The sequence below is a fragment of the Stenella coeruleoalba genome (assembly GCF_951394435.1).
Source record: "Stenella coeruleoalba genome assembly, chromosome: 4".
NCBI classification, from domain to species: Eukaryota; Metazoa; Chordata; class Mammalia; order Artiodactyla; family Delphinidae; genus Stenella; species Stenella coeruleoalba.
The window spans coordinates 14,222,463-14,242,568 of NC_137149.1; the positions used below are offsets into that span (position 1 = coordinate 14,222,463).

Consider the following 20,106-nt stretch of genomic DNA (forward strand, 5'->3'; position numbering starts at 1 on the left):
AGTGAACCCTGGTGTCTGTATTTGAATTTGAATTCCCCAGGTAATTCTTTTTTTTTTTTTAGATTTTTTTTTTTAAGCCTTGTATTTTCTTTTCTTCCTTTTTTAGGAATAATTAAATTTTGGCTGCATTGGGTCTTCGTTGCTGCCCATGGGCTTCCTATTGTTGCGGAGCATGGGGTCTAGGCACCTGGGCTTCAGTAGTTGTGGCACTCGGGCTCAGTAGTTATGGCTCATCGGCTCTTGAGCACAGGCTCAGTAGTTGTGGTACACAGGCTTAGTTGCTCCACGGCACGTGGGATCTTCCCAGACCAAGGCTCGAACCTGTGTCGCCTGCATTGGCAGGCGGATTCTTAACCATTGCGCCACCAGGGAAGTCCTCCCCAGGTAATTCTAATGTGCAGGGCTGAGAATCAATGACCTGTTCGAGAACAGTGGTCCACAAACTTTGATTTTAGGATAGCTTTTCACTGTTAACATTGAAGACCACAAAGAAGCTTCTGTTTTGGTGATACGTGTTGACATTAACCATTTCAGAAATTGAAACAGAAGAGTTTAAAAATCAACTCATTTAAAGTAACAATAGTAAACCCCTACATAAGAAACATTTTAAAATAAAAAATAACTATTTTCAAACAAAAAAACGTAGTGGGAACAGCGTTGTTTTATATTTTTGAAAGTCTTTTTAAATGTCTGGCTTAATAAAAGACAGCTGGATTTACATAGCTGCTTTTGCATTCCATTTGCTGCAATATCACACAACATGTAGCTGGTGGAGAACTCCACTGTACGCTAATGAGTGAAACAGGCAAATAATGTCTTAGTATTATTAATAAAAGAATATATTCCTGATTCATCTTTACAGCTTGTTTGATGGTTTCTGATAAAGGAAGATTCCATCTTATCATCTCTTACTCTGTAGGACTTGCAGTCTTGAAACACATCTATAAAATGTGAGATGAGTTACTGGCTTTTTTGAACTTGAGGTTACATTTCTTTATTATCTTAAGTGTGTCCGAACTCTTTTAATAGTACCTGTCACTAATAAAAAAACAAATATTTAGGCCAGAAGGATTCCAGAGCAGGAATTCTGTTAATATTTTGATTACCTCACGTAGAGCTAGTTGGCAAGTCCTACTGGTACCATGTTTGGTGCTACCTTCCTTTCCATAGTGGCTTATTTGACTCAGCTGGTTTTTCAGCCTGAGTCTCTACATTTTACATGCTGCTGCCAGATTAATCTTTCTGAAGCAATTGCATTAATTATTCCTAGCTTGAAAAATTTAAAGTTTTCTCATTGTGTTGACTTCAAAATCCTTTGTGAAACCCATTGCAAATTCAAGAAATGATGGGCATTTTATCTGCAAAAATCTGAAAAATGAAATGTTTCATTCTCTTTTAAGGTAATTCGGAGGACTTAGGGAGAAATTTAAAGGGTGAATTGCCTGAACCACACTCCAAGCCAGACCGTCTTTTTAAGGTGCTAAGAGAGGTCAACAGAACCATCTCTGGTCACAGGGAACGTAGTATCTCGGAGGCCGCAAAAGCAAGTCTTCTGCCAGGGCAATTTTCTGTCCCTTCCTTTCTTGCCTCCCTTGCCCCTCTCCCCTGACATTTGACCCCGTAGTTGACATGTTCATAGCATATTCCTTTATGATATCCTCTAGCTTACTTTTGACATGTATTCTTTGTTAGGAGACAGCAAAAGTGAAAGTACTTAGAAGTGTAGCTTTTTTTTTTTAACCCTATTAAGAGCTCTGAATCAGCTCTTTTCAATAGATATAACTGAAAATGTTTATTTTAATTTGCTGCATTGTATTTTATTTACTGATTTAGGGAATGAAAAAAGTTCTGGTGATTTATATGTTGATATTAAAAGTATAGAGTCTCAGGGCCTTTGCACTGTTCACTCTTCTTTCCTTGGCAATCAGCTTGGTTAGTTTCCTCACTTACTTGAGATGTGGGATCACCTCAGCACTTTCCCTGGCCACCCTGTCTCCCACACCTCATATCTTATTTTCTTGCTTCACTTTTTTCTTTCTCTTAGCTTTTGTCAACATAGTTACTTATTTGTGTTACTTGTGGTCTACCTCCCCCACGGGAACATAAGCTCTATGGGGGTAGGGATTTTTAGCTGTTTTGTTCACTGCTGTATCTCTGGCATCCAGAACAGTGCTTGGTACAGAGCAGAAATGTAATAAATGTTTGTAGGGTAGGATGAACGGACAAAAAAGGCAACACAACTGCAAACAAACCTCTAAACCATCTTTATTAAAAACTATCAATATAGTATAAAAATATCTTCAATTATATAGAATATAGAAGTATAACTCTACAAAATTAAATTATTTCCACACAGTTTAGTATACAGATTAAAGTTTTAGTAACATTCAATAATATATTTTAAAATATCCAAAGTATAAGTCATCGTTTTAGAAGTGTTTAGTGCAGAATACTTTTTCTTAGCTTTCCAAAATTTTGTACAGTAGAAGGTATGATTTAGCTGACTCCATGGTTTTCAACCAGTGGATATTTAATAATAATAATAATAAATGGTGGTGGTAGTAGTAGTAGTAGTAGCAGCTAACACTTTTATAGCACATAGCATATGCCAGGCACTATTTAGAGGGAAATCACACAGACAACACATGATTATTCACAATATTATTTTCAGGAATGTTCAAAGTGGACAAACCTAGTAAATTGATTTCATAGCCTTTCCCATTTGTATTAGAAATATAAAAAAGCAGGCACTGCAAATTTACTATCTTGCCAGCATGCATCACCATCAAGGGTCCCTTGGCACAAATAAGAAACATTCTCTTCTCTAACCTGACCAAAAGAAACAAAGAGTGATAAAGAAAGAGAAAGGGGTTAGAAGCTAAAATGTAATTTTGTGGGGCTAAAAAATATGTGATGGTGGTAAGACAGCACTTGACTTTTTTTTTTTTTTTAAATGCTGGTTATATAGGCTTTTGCATTACAGTCTTTGGTAAAAAAGAACTTTTGCAGGATGCTAATAAACTCCAACTTAAGAATGCTTCTATATCTGCTAAAATATTCTTTGTCCCTCTTTATTTAATAAAATGGCAGATAGGCACTTCTTGTCTAATAATCAGACTGATCTGATTATGTGTGTTCAGATGTGAGTCTGAACATATATGGAAAAATGGGCAGCTAAGTTAACTTATAATGCTTATTTTGATATCCATTTAGAGATAAAAGCCAAGATAATGTTTAGTTTTATTTCTTAAAAATGTAATGTCTCTGCAACATGGTCATTACAGAGCACATCTACAATGTTGCAAATGACTTCGCCCTTATTACCATCAGTAGTCTGCTTTGTCTTTTTATTTCAGTTATTAAATGGTGGTCTCATGACTCTTTGACACCAGGAAAGCAGTTCAACAAACCAAAATTTCATTAAATGAAACAAAAAGTTCCTGATGGTAAAATCCCAAGTCTTAGTTCAGTCTGTTTGAAAATCTGAGACGGTCAATAGCTGCATTTATAAATAATTCCCAGTATTAAAAATAGCTCATGCTGTTTTGGAGGACATATCAAGAAATTTAAGACATTTACTAAATACTTTTAAATAATACCTCAATACCTATATATGTACACAAGCAGTCCTAAGACAGTAGTAAAGAGTCTATCTACCATTTGACCAATATTATAATCTTAAGGGGGAGGATATTGCAAGCCATTTTCTACATTTCAAGAACCAAAGTTTCTTTCCCTGTTTTGAATGCCAAAATTAAGGCCCACAAGTCACTAATGGGACAAGTATAGTGGTTTGCATCTTAAACGACTGGGTGAAAATCTCTTAAACTCATGACAGAGGAATAATAGTGTTTCTTCTAAGACCAAATGTTTCAAATGGTGCATTCACTACATTTTGCAGTTAATTCAGAGTAAGCTGGAGGTCTCACGTTTGAGGTAGGGGAAAGGCAAGGGACTGGCTTTAGATGTGCCGACATAATTTGCCTTCCAAAGTTAAGTCCTGAAGGATAAAGAACCCAGTATTTTAAAGTCTTGGGGGCATCTGAGACTTCAATAGAATCATTGGGTAAATGTCAATTAAGAATTGTCATGTTCTTCCTTTCTTTCAATCACCAAATTCTGACAGCCAATGAAAATTCTCATCTTAGTACTTTTCTTTGTCTACTCAAAGTCAAGTAAACTATTGTTCATTAAAATGTCCCCCTTTGGGAAAACCCAATACATAATGATCCATACCTGTAAGGCAAAAATTTGTATTGAACAAAAAAAGTCGCCATAGAATTTCTTTAGTCAGCTTTTTCAGTGTTTTCAACATGATTAGGTTTTTAAAAAAGGTTTACATACAACTTTCCCAAAATTCATGAACTTGCATAAAATGTGTGTGTATACCTGAATATATTTCAACAAAGAGAAAAACAATGAAAGTTTATGGACAAATAGTTAAAAAAAATATATCCTAGTCAAAATAGAATTGACCTGGAAGAGTAAAGAAAATCAAATAAATAAAAAAAGTTTAATTTTCACTCCTCTCTTCCCCCACTGTGAGGTATCTACTAAAACACCTAAACTAAAAAAAAGTATCTGATCTAAGAAGGAATCAGTACTTGGACATTACAAATTTAGGTACCAAACAATAGGCAAGAGGGAAAAAATTGCACATTTTATACTTAAGAGGGTCTTTAGACACCTCAAAGCAATCATTTCATTTGTACATGAAAACTCTGAGCTCACAGAGGTACAACAACTTGCTCATGGTCACAGCACTAATCAGTTACAGAACCTGGTCACCTCCTCCCAATTTCATGATTGTTTCGCCAGATATCAATATTAGTCTTAAGAAAAATATACAACGAATTGGGTATTTTTCCCAGATAAACATTCCTATATTAATTTTACATAAAACACATCACAGTATTTCAAACTAGTAAATAAATTAATGGTATATACCAAAATGGAAATAAGTTAACAATCCCTTCTTCATATTTTGATCAAGTATCTTCTTCAAAAGTCTCACAAAAAGATTTAGTGCATCAAATCCAGCAGCATATCATCTCAGTCTTTAACAATCTTAGGTTCAGTATTGAACAGAGGAAAGAAGTTAAACCTTATCTCTTTGTGAATGGATTTCAGCAGTTCTAACACTACTTTATGGTCTGTGCAGTGCTGCTGTACAACAAGAAAACACAGCTACAAGGTTAATCCAAAGAACAATTTAAAAGCCATTTCAATGGCAATTTCTGTGACTGAGTCATGAAAACAGACGTAAAGTTCTTGAAGTCTGGGATGAAGAAAGAGCCTCCTGTAGAGGAAAAGAACACACTCATTTCAGAAATTCCAAAAACAAAAAACAAAGGAAAAAGACTCCAACTCTTCAATTTATTTTACTTAATTTTTTTGTTTCTGAAAGAATAAGTGGTAAATTCAAAACCACTTATCTAAATCTACAGTAGGGGGAAATGCAGCTAGATTTATTATAAAATAAATAATATATGCCTTAGGTCAATTATGTTTATTTTTCCAGAGTGTAAAAGCCTATTTTATCAATATGTATAATCATGTCCCTCAGTTTTAAAGTATTAAATGTAGTCATTATTATTACAATACAGCCAATGGTGTACCATCATTTTAAGTACAATAGTTATTAGATATTGAATTGGGATTAACATTGAAACTTTGATTGTCTTAAAGAGTTAAAATTTTAGTCTATTTAATCAATACTAATGTATACAAATCAAGCCATTTAAATCAGGTGTAGTTTTGCGTGACTGCCTTAAACTTCTCTATTCTACATAGATCAGCAACGTCATAATTCAACACCTATTGATTTTTTTCAATTCCAATTGTGAATGTAGTTAAGGCTCCACTGTACACCTGCATGTGTGCCTAACTGGTCTTCTTATCTCTGTTCTCTCCTGTGTCCACACTGTTTTCATACGCTGTTCCCAGCTTGATCTTCCAATAGCACAGCTCTGATCACACTACACTGAGTTTTGATCATGCTGATGCTCCCAGGCTTGGTTGGTTACACATCAGAATCTCAAGTGAGCTTACTAAACATACAGAGTCCCACCCCCATAGATTATGGTTCAGTAGGTCTGGGGTGGGGTGCAGGCATCTCTGATTTTAATAAGTGACTCAGGTGATTATAAATCCCGTGGACCAGCACATGGGAATTACTGCTTTGGATAACCTTTGTAAAGCGTTTGTCATACAGCTTAGTACTATATGATAGGTGTCCAGTAACATTAGTCCCACCTTACTCTGTGCTCATTCCTCCACCAATTCTCTACCGCAACTCAAAGAACTGTCAGTGGCTCAATATTTCCTTCAAAATTCAATTCCTTAGTCAGGAATTGAAAGCTCTCTGCAGTGGTCCTAACTTAGCTTTCCAGCTTGATCTTTCACTTCATCTTTGCATATGCTATTCCCCTACCATTCTAGCAAACCAGTCTACTCACTGCCATGCCTTATGATTTCCCTTGTTTGGATCTTTATTCATCCCATCCTTTTCCTAGGATGCTCTATCCAAATCCAATTCATTTTCTAAAGCAGATCAATGGAACCTCTAAGCCTTTCTTTATAATCTCAGCTTAGATTTGCCCCCCTTCCTCGGAATTCCCAGAGTGTTTGGTTGTATTACCTCATTTATTATACATAGCCAGTATCTTTCTCTCTATCTCCATAGAATATGCATCCATATATACATAGGTATTTAAGCATGTTTCATATTTCTTCTGCTAGATGTAAGACCATCAGATGCAATGACTGTGTTTAGCTTTGCGTTTGCCAGTCCACCTACCCACCACCACATTTTGCCAAGCACAGCTCCATTTACTAAATCCTTACATATTTATCAAGTGACTGTGTGCCAGGTGCTGTTGCAGGTGCCAGTGGTGGACAAGACAGATCAATTCCTGACCTCATAAAGCTGACATTCTAGTGAGGGGGTGAAAGATCATAAACAAACAAGAAAATTAAGAATAAAGTGGCGATAGAGAATAACCAAGTAGCCACTTTATTGTGGGCAAGAGATCATGGCTTGTCTCTTTAACAGGGGATAGCATGCTAGCACTGGTCTGAATACCCAGGAGCCAGATATGCAAAGGTGAAGAAGTAGACCATCCCCCATCCAATGTAACTGTGAACAGCGGACGGAGGAAGAGAGTGACAGGAGGTGGAAACAGACAGGTGGGCAGGGGCCAGGGAGGGCAGGGTCTTGTAGTTAGTTGGGGGTAGGAGAAGGAGAGGGGAAGAGGAGAGGGAAAGAAAGGAGGAGAGAGGGAAGAAAGGAAGTAGGGACAGGGGCTTCTCTGGTGGCGCAGTGGTTGGGAGTCCGCCTGCCGATGCAGGGGACACGGGTTCATGCCCCGGTCCAGGAAGATCCCACATGCCGTGGAGTGGCTGGGCCCATGAGCCATGGCCGCTGAGCCCGTGAGTCCAGAGCCTGTGTTCCGCAACGGGAGAGGCCACAACAGTGAGAGGCCCGCGTACCGCAAAAAAAAAAAAAAAAAAAAAGAAGTAGGGACAGAGAGAAGGAAATAGCAGTGAAAGTGTGGACTCATTACCTTTTAGTGTATGACTAATACAATTTTGTAAGATAACTGAATAAGTTTTCTTCTTTTTTTTGGTAACAGAAAAAGAGTTGGGAGTAATTTAAAGGAGATACTTAGGAAATAAAGTAAAATTCTAAAATACATTAAAATATTATAGTTAGATTAATAATTCCATGCCTATATCTGAACATGTTTATCTCCATTACCACTTTTCTGTCACTTTTTAATATTTTTTTCCACTTACCCTACTACCCAGTAAGCCATAACTGGTGGTGTTTTTCTCTGATCAGTCCAGTTTTCAGGTGAGCATTCAAACAATACACCATGTTCTTTCACAGGGTTGAGAGAAGACACTGAATTTGTAGAACCTGAATGATCTCCACCATTTAGTGCTTTCTTCTTCTGTAAATTAATAGGTATTATTAATATTAACTGGTATTAATAATGTTACTTTAAAACGTTTTATATATAGATTTGAATTGGTTGATCATAATACTTTAAGTGCCTGCAATGACATTCTTCTCTTTACCTGCAGGAAAATTTCTATTCTTCCTCATACTTACTTTATTATTATTTTTTATACATTTATTTATTTGTTTATTTATTTATTTTTGGCTGCGTTGGGTCTTCGTTGCTGCACGCGGCGAGCGGGGGCTACTTTTTGTTGCGGTGCGTGGGTTTCTCATTGCTGTGGCTTCTCTTGTTGCAGAGCACGGGCTCCAGTAGTTGTGGTGCACAGGCTCAGTAGTTATGGCTCGCAGGCTCCAGAGCACAGGCTCAGTAGTTGTGGCGCACGGGCTTTGCTGCTCCGCGGCATATGGGATCTTCTGGGACCAGGGCTCGAACCTGTGTTCCCTGCACTGGCAGACCGATTCTTAACCACTGTGCCACCAGGGAAGTCCCCTCATACTTACTTGAAACACCATCTCCTAAAAAAGACTTCACGGATAAAGTCTCTCTTGACTCTCCAAGGGAACATTTTGTTCATAGCCCTACCTTATTAGTAGTTATACTATATTATATCAGCAGTTTATAGGTTTGTTTTTCCCAGTACATTAAAATCTCTTTTCCAGGGCAGACAAAATATGCTATTCATCTTTGTATTCTTTGAAAGCAGCTGTGCTTGGTACACAGTAGGTGCTTGATGAACAGATTACTAATGAGTTACTAAATGAATAGATGATTTTGTAATATACTTAAAACACATATACTTAAAGCAGTATTGTCTCTTCCTCTAAAGCATACTCTAAATTTCCCACTGATCAAATCATTAGCAAACCAGTGACTCATTTGGAATATAAAGACTTTTTGTAAAGCTCAGGCCAAAACAGTGGAGTGATCCTTGATTCTGCTCTTTCTCTCAAAATACTTATTTAAGACATCAGCAAATCCTTTTGGCTCATCCTCCAAAATATATTCAAGATCCAGAGGCCACTGACTTCTTGCTTTGAGAGTTTCCACAGCTCCTAACTGGTCCCTGCCTCCACCTTCTCTACCCTACAAGCTCGTTCACAGTAGCATGAGTGATCCTTTCAAAACTAAGGATCATGTCATGTCCCTGCTCTGCTCAGAACTGCCCAAGAACCTCCCATCTTCTTCTAAACAAAGCCCAGACTCCCTAATCTATTGGGCCATGCATGACCTGGCCCTGCTACCTTTGCCATCTCAACTCCTACCAGTCTTCTCCCTACTCAGCCCATTACAGGGCTGTCTCAGCCACCCTACCTCTGTGGCTTTGTACTTGCTGTTCCTTCTGCCTGGAAGCTGTGCCTCCACATCTGCCACATGGCTTGGTCCCTCACTTTATTCAGGTCTCTGTTCAAATATTACTTGACATGATCAGAGGCATCTTCCAAAATAGTTACCCCCACCTCTCAACCTTACTCTGTTTTATTACTCCTCTTGAAACTTACCCTACCTGATATATTACACTGCTTGCTAATTCATTAGCCTCCCCTGTTAGAATACAGGCTTCATGAGGAAAGAGACTTTGTTTTGTTCACTGCTGTATCCCCAGCATCTTGAGTAGTATCTGGTGTGTAGTAGGTACCTCAATATTTAAATAATATGGGGAAGCCTAATTTATATTACCAAATATTACTAAATAAGTTAATGAAATAAACCTTATAGAATCTATCAATATGTTAAACAGGAAAGGAGGAGCCTAAGAATGCAAAGCACATAGAGATATATAGTCAAATATAACATTTTGTTGAATACCAATTTCTGATAGCTCGAAGAAGAAATCCTGTAAGACAAAGAATTTTACTGCTGAATGAGTCCTAAGAGATGATATAATTCAGCTCACTCACTTTATAGATGAGAAAATAGGAAGAGTTAATAAGGCTCAGTCCAGGATTCCTTACTCCCAGCCCAATGTTCTTCTACCTTTAAGCCTAAATTGTTCACAAATTTAGCATCCTTAGTACACGTATTGCTATGTGCATTACAATCATTCTTCAGGGAGGGTTTTTTTTTTTTTTTTTTTTTGGCAGTATGATGTTTGACCAGTCACAAATAAACTTCTGCATGTTTATCCTTTTCAAGAAATCAATATTTATCTTTCCCTGCTATTAAAACTATCTAATTGATATTTTAATTGTATACAACATTACTACTTATCCAGAGGTACAATATTAAATGAAACTTCATCCTGGATTGAAAAGCAAGCAAGCAAGCAACCAAGTGGCTGAAACATAACAGTATTGCACCTACTGCTACACTTTATTCCATTTTGTTCCAAAATACCTTATCCTGCTGGTTGAATACTTAAAGAATTATCAGTTACCAAGTGGTAGAGATAACTGTCCGAGAAATGGTTGGGTCAAATATGGGAGGCAAGTTTACATTACAAACTATGTTCTACTTTGCTACAGAAAACACACAGGTCCACCGTTTCCTGAAATAGTAATCTGGGACGTCAAACTCAGAATTATGAAACAAAGTTTTAAAGTTAAGTACAGTGAATATAATCCTTTGGCATTCAAGGTAGATGGAATGACTGTTAAAAAAAATAAATGAAAATAGTCATTGCTGGACATATTGATTAAAGAGTTTTAGAGAGAATATTTAGAGGTCTGGAAATAAACTGGCAGAAAATTATATTTATAGCAGTGCCCTACCTCTTCAACCAGTGTCTGTTGGAAAACTGCACGAATGGAGAGACAACACTGATGGAAATTTTTTATCAGCTGAGGATGGATAGAGCCACTTAGCTGTGCCACCTCTTCGTGGGTAGGAGTAATAAAGATCCCTTGCACTGTTTCTAAAGCGACATAGTGGAAAAGTGTGTTCTCAGGACCAGATGTCAATCTTGAAAAGAAAAAAAAAAGATATTAGAAGTAAACTTAAAAATGTTGCTTCATTTTGAATGCTGTAGACATCTAACAAGCTTTTAACTACAATAGAATATTAGGAGTGTAATTAGGGAAGGGAAACTAGGCCAAACATTGAATTCCTTCTTCCTCCTTATCTGAAATACAGGCTAGGGTTATTGTCAATTCCCTTAATGGAGGCAAACACTACATGTTATGCAAGGATAAATAAACACCAATTCATTTGCAGGTAACTTAATCATCCCTTTGCTAAACAACCCAAACTGGCTAAACTCCTCTTTTTCCATGGTTGGTAATGAATAACTCAGCCCATGTCTGGGCCAGATATCTACAAGCCATAAACAAGGTATGTCTAGCGTGGACCACAAATAAAAATACCTTCCAATAAACTAAGCTTTTCAGTTAGTAGCATTAAAGTCTCTTCCCACGATAGTCAAACTGATGATCCTGAAGAAAAATAAAATTATTAGTACCAACTGCAAAGCTGAGTTAATATTCTAGAATACCATGGCAATTGCTAGAAGTATTCTACTACTTCTTATCATTACAGTCTTCCTTCTCTTCTATGTTCTCTTACTATTTTCACTTCTCCATTCTTCTTCTCCATCCTTTCTTCCCCTACTGAGATCTCAGACAGGCCAGCAGAACCTATAAATACTGCTTATTTCTACCAGCAGTAAGAAGAGCTAAAGAGCAACAATAACGGCAACAGTGAAATAATGGCAATAGTTATCATATACTGAATGTCTTCTATGTTCCAGGGTAGATGCTTTAAAATACCTTAGACTTAATTCTCATAATGACCCTGTAAGATATTAAACATTACTATCCTCATTTCAACCGTGAGGAAATCAATGTTCAGAGGACTTGGATTAACTTGTTTGAGGTCACATAGCTAAGTGTCAGAGCTTAACTGACTCTGCTCCACTATACCTTGCTTTTTCCTGATTGGCAATCTTTAAATATATGGACAGCAATTCCCCAGCTGCATCTCACTCAGGCTGCTCTATTCTCATTCTAATGTCTATTAAAAAAATTCATTTAGTTGATTTTTCTTCCAGCCATAGCACAGAGGCAAAGCAAAGGCATATTTCAGCTCTTAGCCTAAATACTGCCTCAATCATCCATGTTAACCAAATTCCTGTTAAACTGTTACTTAGGCAGCAAGATCAGAATAACTTTTGATCACTAACTAATGCTCTTGGTTCTCTTTAGAGACCAGGGATAGGCAGGGAAGGAGGTCATCTACAAATTTCTCTCATACTTTTCCATAGGGTGTTTGGCTCATTAATACTGGTGGCGGATATTTTTTCAATCAAGTAAAAAATAATCAAAATGAAAAAAATTATAATTATTCAAAAAGGAAAATAATTTAAAACATACATTTTAATCCTGAGGTCACCAAATTCAAGAAAAGGTATAGAACAGAAATGATTCTTAAGAAGAATCATTAATTCTTAATAGGAATCATTAATTAATAAGATTCCTATTTAGGGAAGTTTAGAATTAACATTTGTGTTAACTTCTTTAATTTTCTCTGAAAACAACCCCATGACAAAATGAGTAGGTCTAGTGCTTGAAAACCATAAATCAACTCAGTGTGTATTAACTCACTCAGTGTATAAACCAAAAGTTTAAAAATCATCAAACAAGCAATTACTCACTGGGAAGACAAATATTTGTTCAAAAAAATGTAGATTAAATCAGATTAGTTCTTCAGAAAGGTCACTCCTACAGCAGAGAATGGATTCAGGGTAGGCTGGGAGTTGGGAGCCCATTGCAATACAACCAGGTGAGAGAATAGGAGCTTGATCTAGGGTAGGATCATTAGGGGTTGAATCCATGCAGAATGGATAGGATTTGGTTACTGAATGAAATGTTTTCTGTATATGATTGTTTTCAGTATGTTATATATTTTTATTTTACAAAAACAAGTACAAATTAGGATAATATATTACACACTGGTTTATATCACACTTTTAAAATTAACTACATAGTTTGAAGATCTTTCCATGTTAATAGAATAAATATGCATCTGTAGCATCCTTTTAAATAGGAGAGCCTATGATTTACATCACATATGACTTTATGCTTAATTTAACATAATTACACATTTATGTTAAGTTATAATATAAACTTAAGTTATAAAGTTGGAAAAAGAGTTTCTTTTTACTAGAGATAAAGCCCAAATAACATACATATATATTTAAAAAATAAGATATAGAGGTAATAAAAATTCAGAGCAGTAGTTTTTGTTAAATGGAAAACTAGGGTTTGTGGAAGGTATTTCAGGCTTCCAACAAAGGTTTGATTTAGATTTCCTTGATTAAAAAACATTTTTAACTATTAAAAAATTAAACATCATATTGGAAGGCATTAAATTCCAAATTTTAACACATTATATCAATATTTCCAGTGTATTATTTTATGTAGACAAATTACCTTGATTTTGCCCTGACTTCAGGAAAACGGCTTTTCCTGACAACTCTGTGAGATATGTATTTGAACTTATTATAAAATGTTTCAACGATCAAGAAGGCGGTAGCTCTGAACTTCTTTTTTTTAATGGGAATTCTATTTGTATATGTCTACTTGTTCAAATAAAAGTGTGCAATTGAGGGAATGCCCTGGTGGTCCAGTGGTTAGGACTCTGCACTTCACTGCTGAGGGTGCGGGTTCGATCCCTGGTTAAGGAACTAAGATCCCACAAGCTGCGTGGTACGGCCAAAAAAAAAAAAAAGTGTGCAATTGACTTTTCTACACAAGTTGATACCATGCATGACATCGTAATTAAATAGCAGATGAAGCTCAGGAAGACCAGCTTGTCACCACATAACAGTGCTCTTGTTCTTGCCCAACAAGAAGTAAATATGTAACATTTCATATTTTAATAGTTAAGCTGTTAAACATGCTCCTCTCACTTAGTTCCTTTTACACCAGAATTCCCTACTTACTGTAAATTTGAGGTTTTACCTATTTTCTAAAGAGGGTGTCACAGACTTAGTTCTCTGGCCTCAGACTCTGATCAGGAGATATGCAGGGAGGAAGTTTATCAGGGAGGATGCTTGGAAACAACACCTGTGGGGGTAAGACTGAAGGACTGAGCAATGGGAGAAGTTGAACCATGCCGCAGTTGAGACAGACGTCTCAACAGATACCACTGGGAACGCTGAAGCTTGGATGGCCTTTTAGAGTTGTCCTGAATTAAAGTAGGGGCCAAGCCTTTGTACTTACTTATCTATTAGTCATTAGATGTAGGCTACTCCTAGAGAGAGGTTGTAACCTTGGTGGAGTCAGTAAACTTCCACATAGGACAAGGCCAGGGGAGGGACTCAGCCATGCATGAGCCATTAGCAGCCGTGACTCTCAAGCACTGGGAATGAGTATCTGGGGCTGAGGACTATCTGCAAAAACACAGCATCCACCAGAGTCTAAAAATAGTAAACTCTAATGTAAAAACTAGACACACAAAAGGGAGGTTACCTGTGGAAGAGACATAAGTGGGAACTTTCATATTTTGAAGTATTACTTTGTATGCTTTTTATTTCTTATGAGTATGTTTCCTATATGTATAATGAAAGATATTAAAGAAATAGCATAGCTATTACCTTTCATATGTAAGAGATATCATAATTACATTTGTTGAATAAAATCTCTATATATTATGGAATAGCAGTTTTTCATTGCAACATTTCCTCGGAGACATAGAGTTAAGTGAAAAAGAATAAAACAAGGAAGTTTCTTACTTCATTGTGTTATATATATCCAATTCTTTTTCTGAAAGGTCCTTTTTCAGGTTCCCCGAATGAAATGGATTTGGAAGAGTAGACTTCTTTTTAGTGACCTAAAAAGTATTATTAAGTAGATCTGTTTATATCTAAGAATGGAATCAAACAGGAGAAATGACGTAAAACTAAAAATCCTTCTAAGAGAACTACTTACTATTTTGCAATGTTTCTTTTAAATATTTTTGATGCCAACTTGTACTTCTTGGGTTATCCTATGCTAACAGTGACCCGAGAGCCATGTCATGGGAAGACATGACAGTTCTCCCCGTAAACCTTCTACTGGAGCCATGATGGAGCTATCACCAAATTTTGTTACAATTTATATGTATGCACACTTGTCCCCCTCTCTAGACTCTGCACTCCTCAAAGGCAAGAGCTGCGTCTTACTCATCTTTTTATCTCCTTTGTGTAGCATAGCCCTTGGCACATAGTAGATGCTCCATCAATATTTGTTAAATGGCTGAATCCTAGAGATTAATTCAGTTTCTTTTAGGAGTTGTTCAGGGCTCTTTAAGTCTATCCAAATCCTATCTTATCCTCCTCCTGTATTTCCTACCAATTTCACAGACTTGGATAATGAGTACCACCAATGTGAGTACTTCCTAAATATACCCACTTAGGGCTCCAAGAGTGCTCTATTGTTTGGAATTAGGAGATCGAATCTATCTACCTATCTATCTAATTTTTTAAAGTTTCTGATTCTTTTGTTTCTACTGAACACTTTCTAGCTATTTAATTAGATCAGCCACCAAATGCCCCACAAGTAGGATGTTTTCTGTTACCACTGTGAATAGAAAGGAAAGAGTTGAACATGGAAAGCGGGATTAAAGAGTTTCCCTACTTGTAATTACTGTCAAGTAGATGTCCTAGCTGTCAAGGGGCTAATGTTTTATTACTTGACATTTTCTTCTTTCTTTGGTCCTAAATCGTTGGTTTGCCAACAGTGACTAAAACCACTAGTACAAATGAAGAAGTATCTGCCATTAAAAATTCTCTTGCAATTATAAGTAAGGACTGGAGAGACAGCTTAGCTCCCAGAACGTACACACTTGAATGAACACACACCTTAAGCAAGGCCCCACTTTCTTCTGAACCATCAGAACCCTGAGATGCTGTAGTGTGGGGACTCAGGCCAACACCTTCTCCACCTTCACAACCACTGTCAGATCCTCCACTTCTGGATGGACTGGGCTTACGTGTCTTTAGGGAATAGTCACCAAAAAGAGCTCTTCTGCATGTTGGAGAGGTTGCTACTTTGGAAGTACCTTGTAGCCTACTGAGGATAGGTGAGGTTGTTAAATTATCTAATTTTTCATGTGATCCAGCAAGAAACCAGTCAGCACAAGACAAACAGGGGGTTGCAGAAGAGGCTAGCCGTTCATTTATGCGGGAATCTATCCCTTCCAGCTGGTGAAGAGTTGTTTTGACCTGATCCACATATATACAGTCCGGTCCAGGATTCCCAACAGCTTTGGATGCACAGCCTCCAGCTTCTAATAGTACACACAACATATAATGTCTCTATAAGAAAACAAATTAATATAGGTTTAGCTACATGAAAATATTTGTATGTAACATGCGCGTATATATTTATGAATACTAAACAGATATGGGCATGTGGCATAATCGTGTGATGATTATTGAAAAATCCTCCCTCCCCTTCTTAGTTATCCTCAATGCTTCTTGATCACCTGTGAAAACAAATCTCACATTGCCTTATCCTGATATACCATCAACTGCCACTTTTGGCACATGGAATTCCCTAAGGTAGCTTTCAAAGAGGCTCAATAATTGGTAGTCCTTTCATTTACAATCACATATTTATTCTGTTTCTGGTTCTATATTCTTTTCATGTCTCTCTCTATTTCCCAAAACAAACTAGAAGATAAAACCTCTGTTTTTATAGAAATGGGAACAAAAGATCTTAAGAACCTGCTAAAATCTTATCTTGAGTTTCATTAATATTTCTCTATGAGTATTAAATGGATACAAAAGAGAAGAAATAAGGGCACATAACATTTTGTTTGAATACTACTATTTGACATGCTTATAATTTTAAACTATCATTTTTGTTTGTGTATTTATTTAGTCTGTAAATGGCAAAAAAAAAACAACAAAAACCCCGAAGAAAAACTAAGGTAAACTTACCAAGCCAACAATTAGCAAAAAATACCTCCCTTCAGGTTCCTGAAAGACTTCAGTGTTTGAGTCTGCAGAAGGTTGGAGGTGATGTCGAGGAAATACTTCTCTCCATATTACCAACTGACCAATTCTTTGTTTTGCTGCTAAAGGCAGTAGGCAATAGTGGCGACAGTATACAGCAATATCAATAAGATCATCCTTAGGCAAATGACTGCATATCAAATAACCCTTGAATTTAACCACAGAGAATAAAAGTCAACTAGTGACGTAAAGCAATAATCCTATAATACAGTTCTAAGAGTTTTATAGGTATTTCTTCAGTTGGCTTAAAATATTCCAGTTTCAAATGGAATAAATGAAGACATAGTAAAAATAGATGTTTTTTTCAACTAGACATCAAGTATTTGGGATAACTTAAGTCTATAATAGGTACACTTTAGCATAAAGCAAGATCACCTCTAAGTAGCACTAGCCTGAGAATTTGGCAAAATTACCAAAGCACTGAATTCTGAAGATGAAAAGTGGAGAAGCAGGAGTCAAGGTGGGGAGAGACTTACTTTTCACTGCTTACAGTTCTGTATTGTTTGATTCTTCTTTAGATATGTTTTATATTGTGCTTAAAAATCTTTTTTAAAAATTAAAATACTTAAATTCATTTGATGTTTAACTTGCTTTACGTGCAAGTCAACTACTTAATGTTAGAAAATTTACCAGAAAGATGCATAGTTACTTTCTGAAGATAAGGAAGAAAAACACGATTGCAAAAGGAAATCAACAAAGCAGTATTGCTCTTCTCTCATATACACTTGGTTCTTTGAGTACTGTTTCTCTCTTACACGTTTGTAAATGCTTTAAAATATAATGAAACCAGAAATATTTATTGTATTTGTAAATATGTAGGTACAAGTCTTATTTTAAGATCTAATTTTATGGTACCTACATTCACAGAAAAAGAGATAACTGTATTTTTCATGTTTGTAACAATTTGAGAAAATTTACTTTCGGTCTGTTCATATAGCAGTATGACATATATAAAAATTTCAAGCTTCAACTTACCTTGTAAAATAGAGAAGAGCCCAAAATTGTATATAGCCGTCTCATGTCATAGTAATCCTCAGACTGGGGGAAAAACCACAGTGGATTTATATATATATAAAATTTTATATATATGTAAATATATGTATTTATATATTTTTTATGATTTTTAAAAATCCTAGTTAAGCTACAACAGTTAAAATGGAAATTACATTCTTAAGTAACTTATCTCTTCTTCTTTTGGTATTTATTTATTTATTATGGAAGTATAGTTGATTTACAGTGTTTCAGTTGTACAGCAAGGTGATTCAGTTACACAAACACAAACACAGACACACACACACACCTTCTTTTTCAGATTCTTTTCCTTTATAGGTTATTACAAGATATTGAATATAGTTCCCTGAACAGCAGGTCCTTGTAGTAACTGAAGTTTTCATAGTGCCTTCTTTAGAAATCAATATATTAGGCTATTGGGGTGAGACATAAGGTGCCTATATATTTATTTTTGACTGAGAACAATCTTATTTTTGATTCTTGTAAGATAATGTTGATTAGAGACATCTAAGAGTAGAACATAAGATTTGTTACCCCAAGAGGGATTGAAAGAAATCTACCAAGACAAAATACTTCTACTGGACATCACCTAAAATATCCAATACTACCATATACTATTTTTGAAAGTACAAATTGGTACAACCTATTTGGGAGCAACTGAGCAGTACGTAAAGAAAAAAAATTAAATACACATACTCTTTGAGTAATTCCTCTTTTAGAAATCTACAGAAATACTTGAATAAGATTCAAGATGTTTATATAAAACGTTAAGAGTAGAATTTTTAATATGCAAAAACTGGAGAGAAAGTTCAACAATGGAAAATGGTTAAGGAAATAAGGTTATGTTCACATCACAGAATATCATACATCTGTTTAAAAAAATAAGGTTGATCTATATGAGCAAGCACAAAAGGTTTTAGAATACATTGTTCAGCAAAGAATGCAAGCTGTGGAACAAAGTATTCATTATGATCTAAGTCTTGTTAAAAACAGCACCCTCAATCATATACATGTATGTATATACATATGTGTTGGTTTGTATGGCGGTATGTATGTGTATAGAGAAGGGTCTGGAAGAATATATTCCAGACTGTAAGAACAGTTGTAACTGGGGATGGAACTGGGGGAGAGGGATGAGGAGGGAGGACATTTGTTTTTAATAGTCATGCTTGCATTTATTTTTAACCAACATGCATGCATTACTTTTGTAAGTTGAAAAAAAAAAACCCCAAACACAACGAAACCTAAGGAAAACTGAAAACTGGAAAAAAATCTAAATATCCCTCAGTTGGGGAATGGATAAACACTGTGATATCATCATACAATGGAATACTATCAGCAATAAAAAGCACTGAACTACTGACATAGACAACATGAATGAATCTCAAATGCATTATGCTAAGTGAAAGAAATCAGGCCCACCGTTTTTCATTTGTTTTGACTGCCTTTTTGTCCTCATATTTAAGAACAAGGTATTAAGTTCACTGGAAGCTTTTTGAGGGTCTGGAAGCTCTGACTGGCTTCACCATAGGTAAGCTTTTAAAAACTTTTATTTTATGCATGCAGTCCAAGAGGATTTCAGGTGAGATACATTCCCTTAAGCAATCAACTGGATGTTCTTGGGTCATGGTAGTAAATGTGATTGGAGAAACAGCTGTGAATACCATTCTTTCTGTGCCCCAGAAATGTCACCCTTCTCTGGAATGCGATTAACTGGGTGTTCAGTAATATTAAAAAGGCATGAAATAGAAATTAATTAATTAAAAATTGTTTTATTTTAATTAAAATTTTGATCATGGTAAAATACACATAATATAAAATTTACCATCTTTTTTTTTTTTTTTTTTGCGGTACGCGGCCCTCTCACTGTTGTGGCCTCTCCCGTTGCAGAGCACAGGCTCTGGACGCGCAGGCTCAGCGGCCATGGCTCACGGGCCCAGCCGCTCCGCAGCATGTGGGATCTTCCCAGACTGGGACACGAACCCGTGTCCCCTGCATCGGCAGGCGGACTCTCAACCACCGCACCACCAGGGAAGCCCATCTTAATCATTTTTAAGTGTACAGCCCAGTAGTGTTATGTACATTCACACTGTTGGGCAGCCAAATCTCCAGAACTCTTCCTCTTGCAAAACTGAAACACCGTATCCATTAAACAACTCTCCATCCACCCCCTCCCACCCCCCCAACCCGCCCCAC

The 20,106-nt window shown here is 36.4% G+C and overlaps 1 protein-coding gene across 3 annotated transcripts in view; it reads right to left on the reverse strand.

The window, feature by feature from the left end:
- Nucleotides 1–2,255: 2,255 nt before the first annotated feature.
- Nucleotides 2,256–20,106, reverse strand: part of INTU (inturned planar cell polarity protein) — an 81,722-nt gene continuing 63,871 nt past the window's right edge. For all 3 annotated transcript variants that reach the window (XM_079919917.1, XM_079919916.1, XM_079919915.1), the window contains exons 10-16: nt 17,875–17,937; nt 16,825–17,046; nt 15,742–16,197; nt 14,635–14,732; nt 10,676–10,865; nt 7,798–7,955; nt 2,256–5,299 (exon numbers count right to left, since the gene is read on the reverse strand). In XM_079919917.1, the coding sequence (XP_079776043.1) occupies nt 5,188–5,299; nt 7,798–7,955; nt 10,676–10,865; nt 14,635–14,732; nt 15,742–16,197; nt 16,825–17,046; nt 17,875–17,937 (1,299 nt within the window). In that variant the 3' untranslated portion in view covers nt 2,256–5,187. The remainder of the gene's footprint in view (nt 5,300–7,797; nt 7,956–10,675; nt 10,866–14,634; nt 14,733–15,741; nt 16,198–16,824; nt 17,047–17,874; nt 17,938–20,106) is intronic.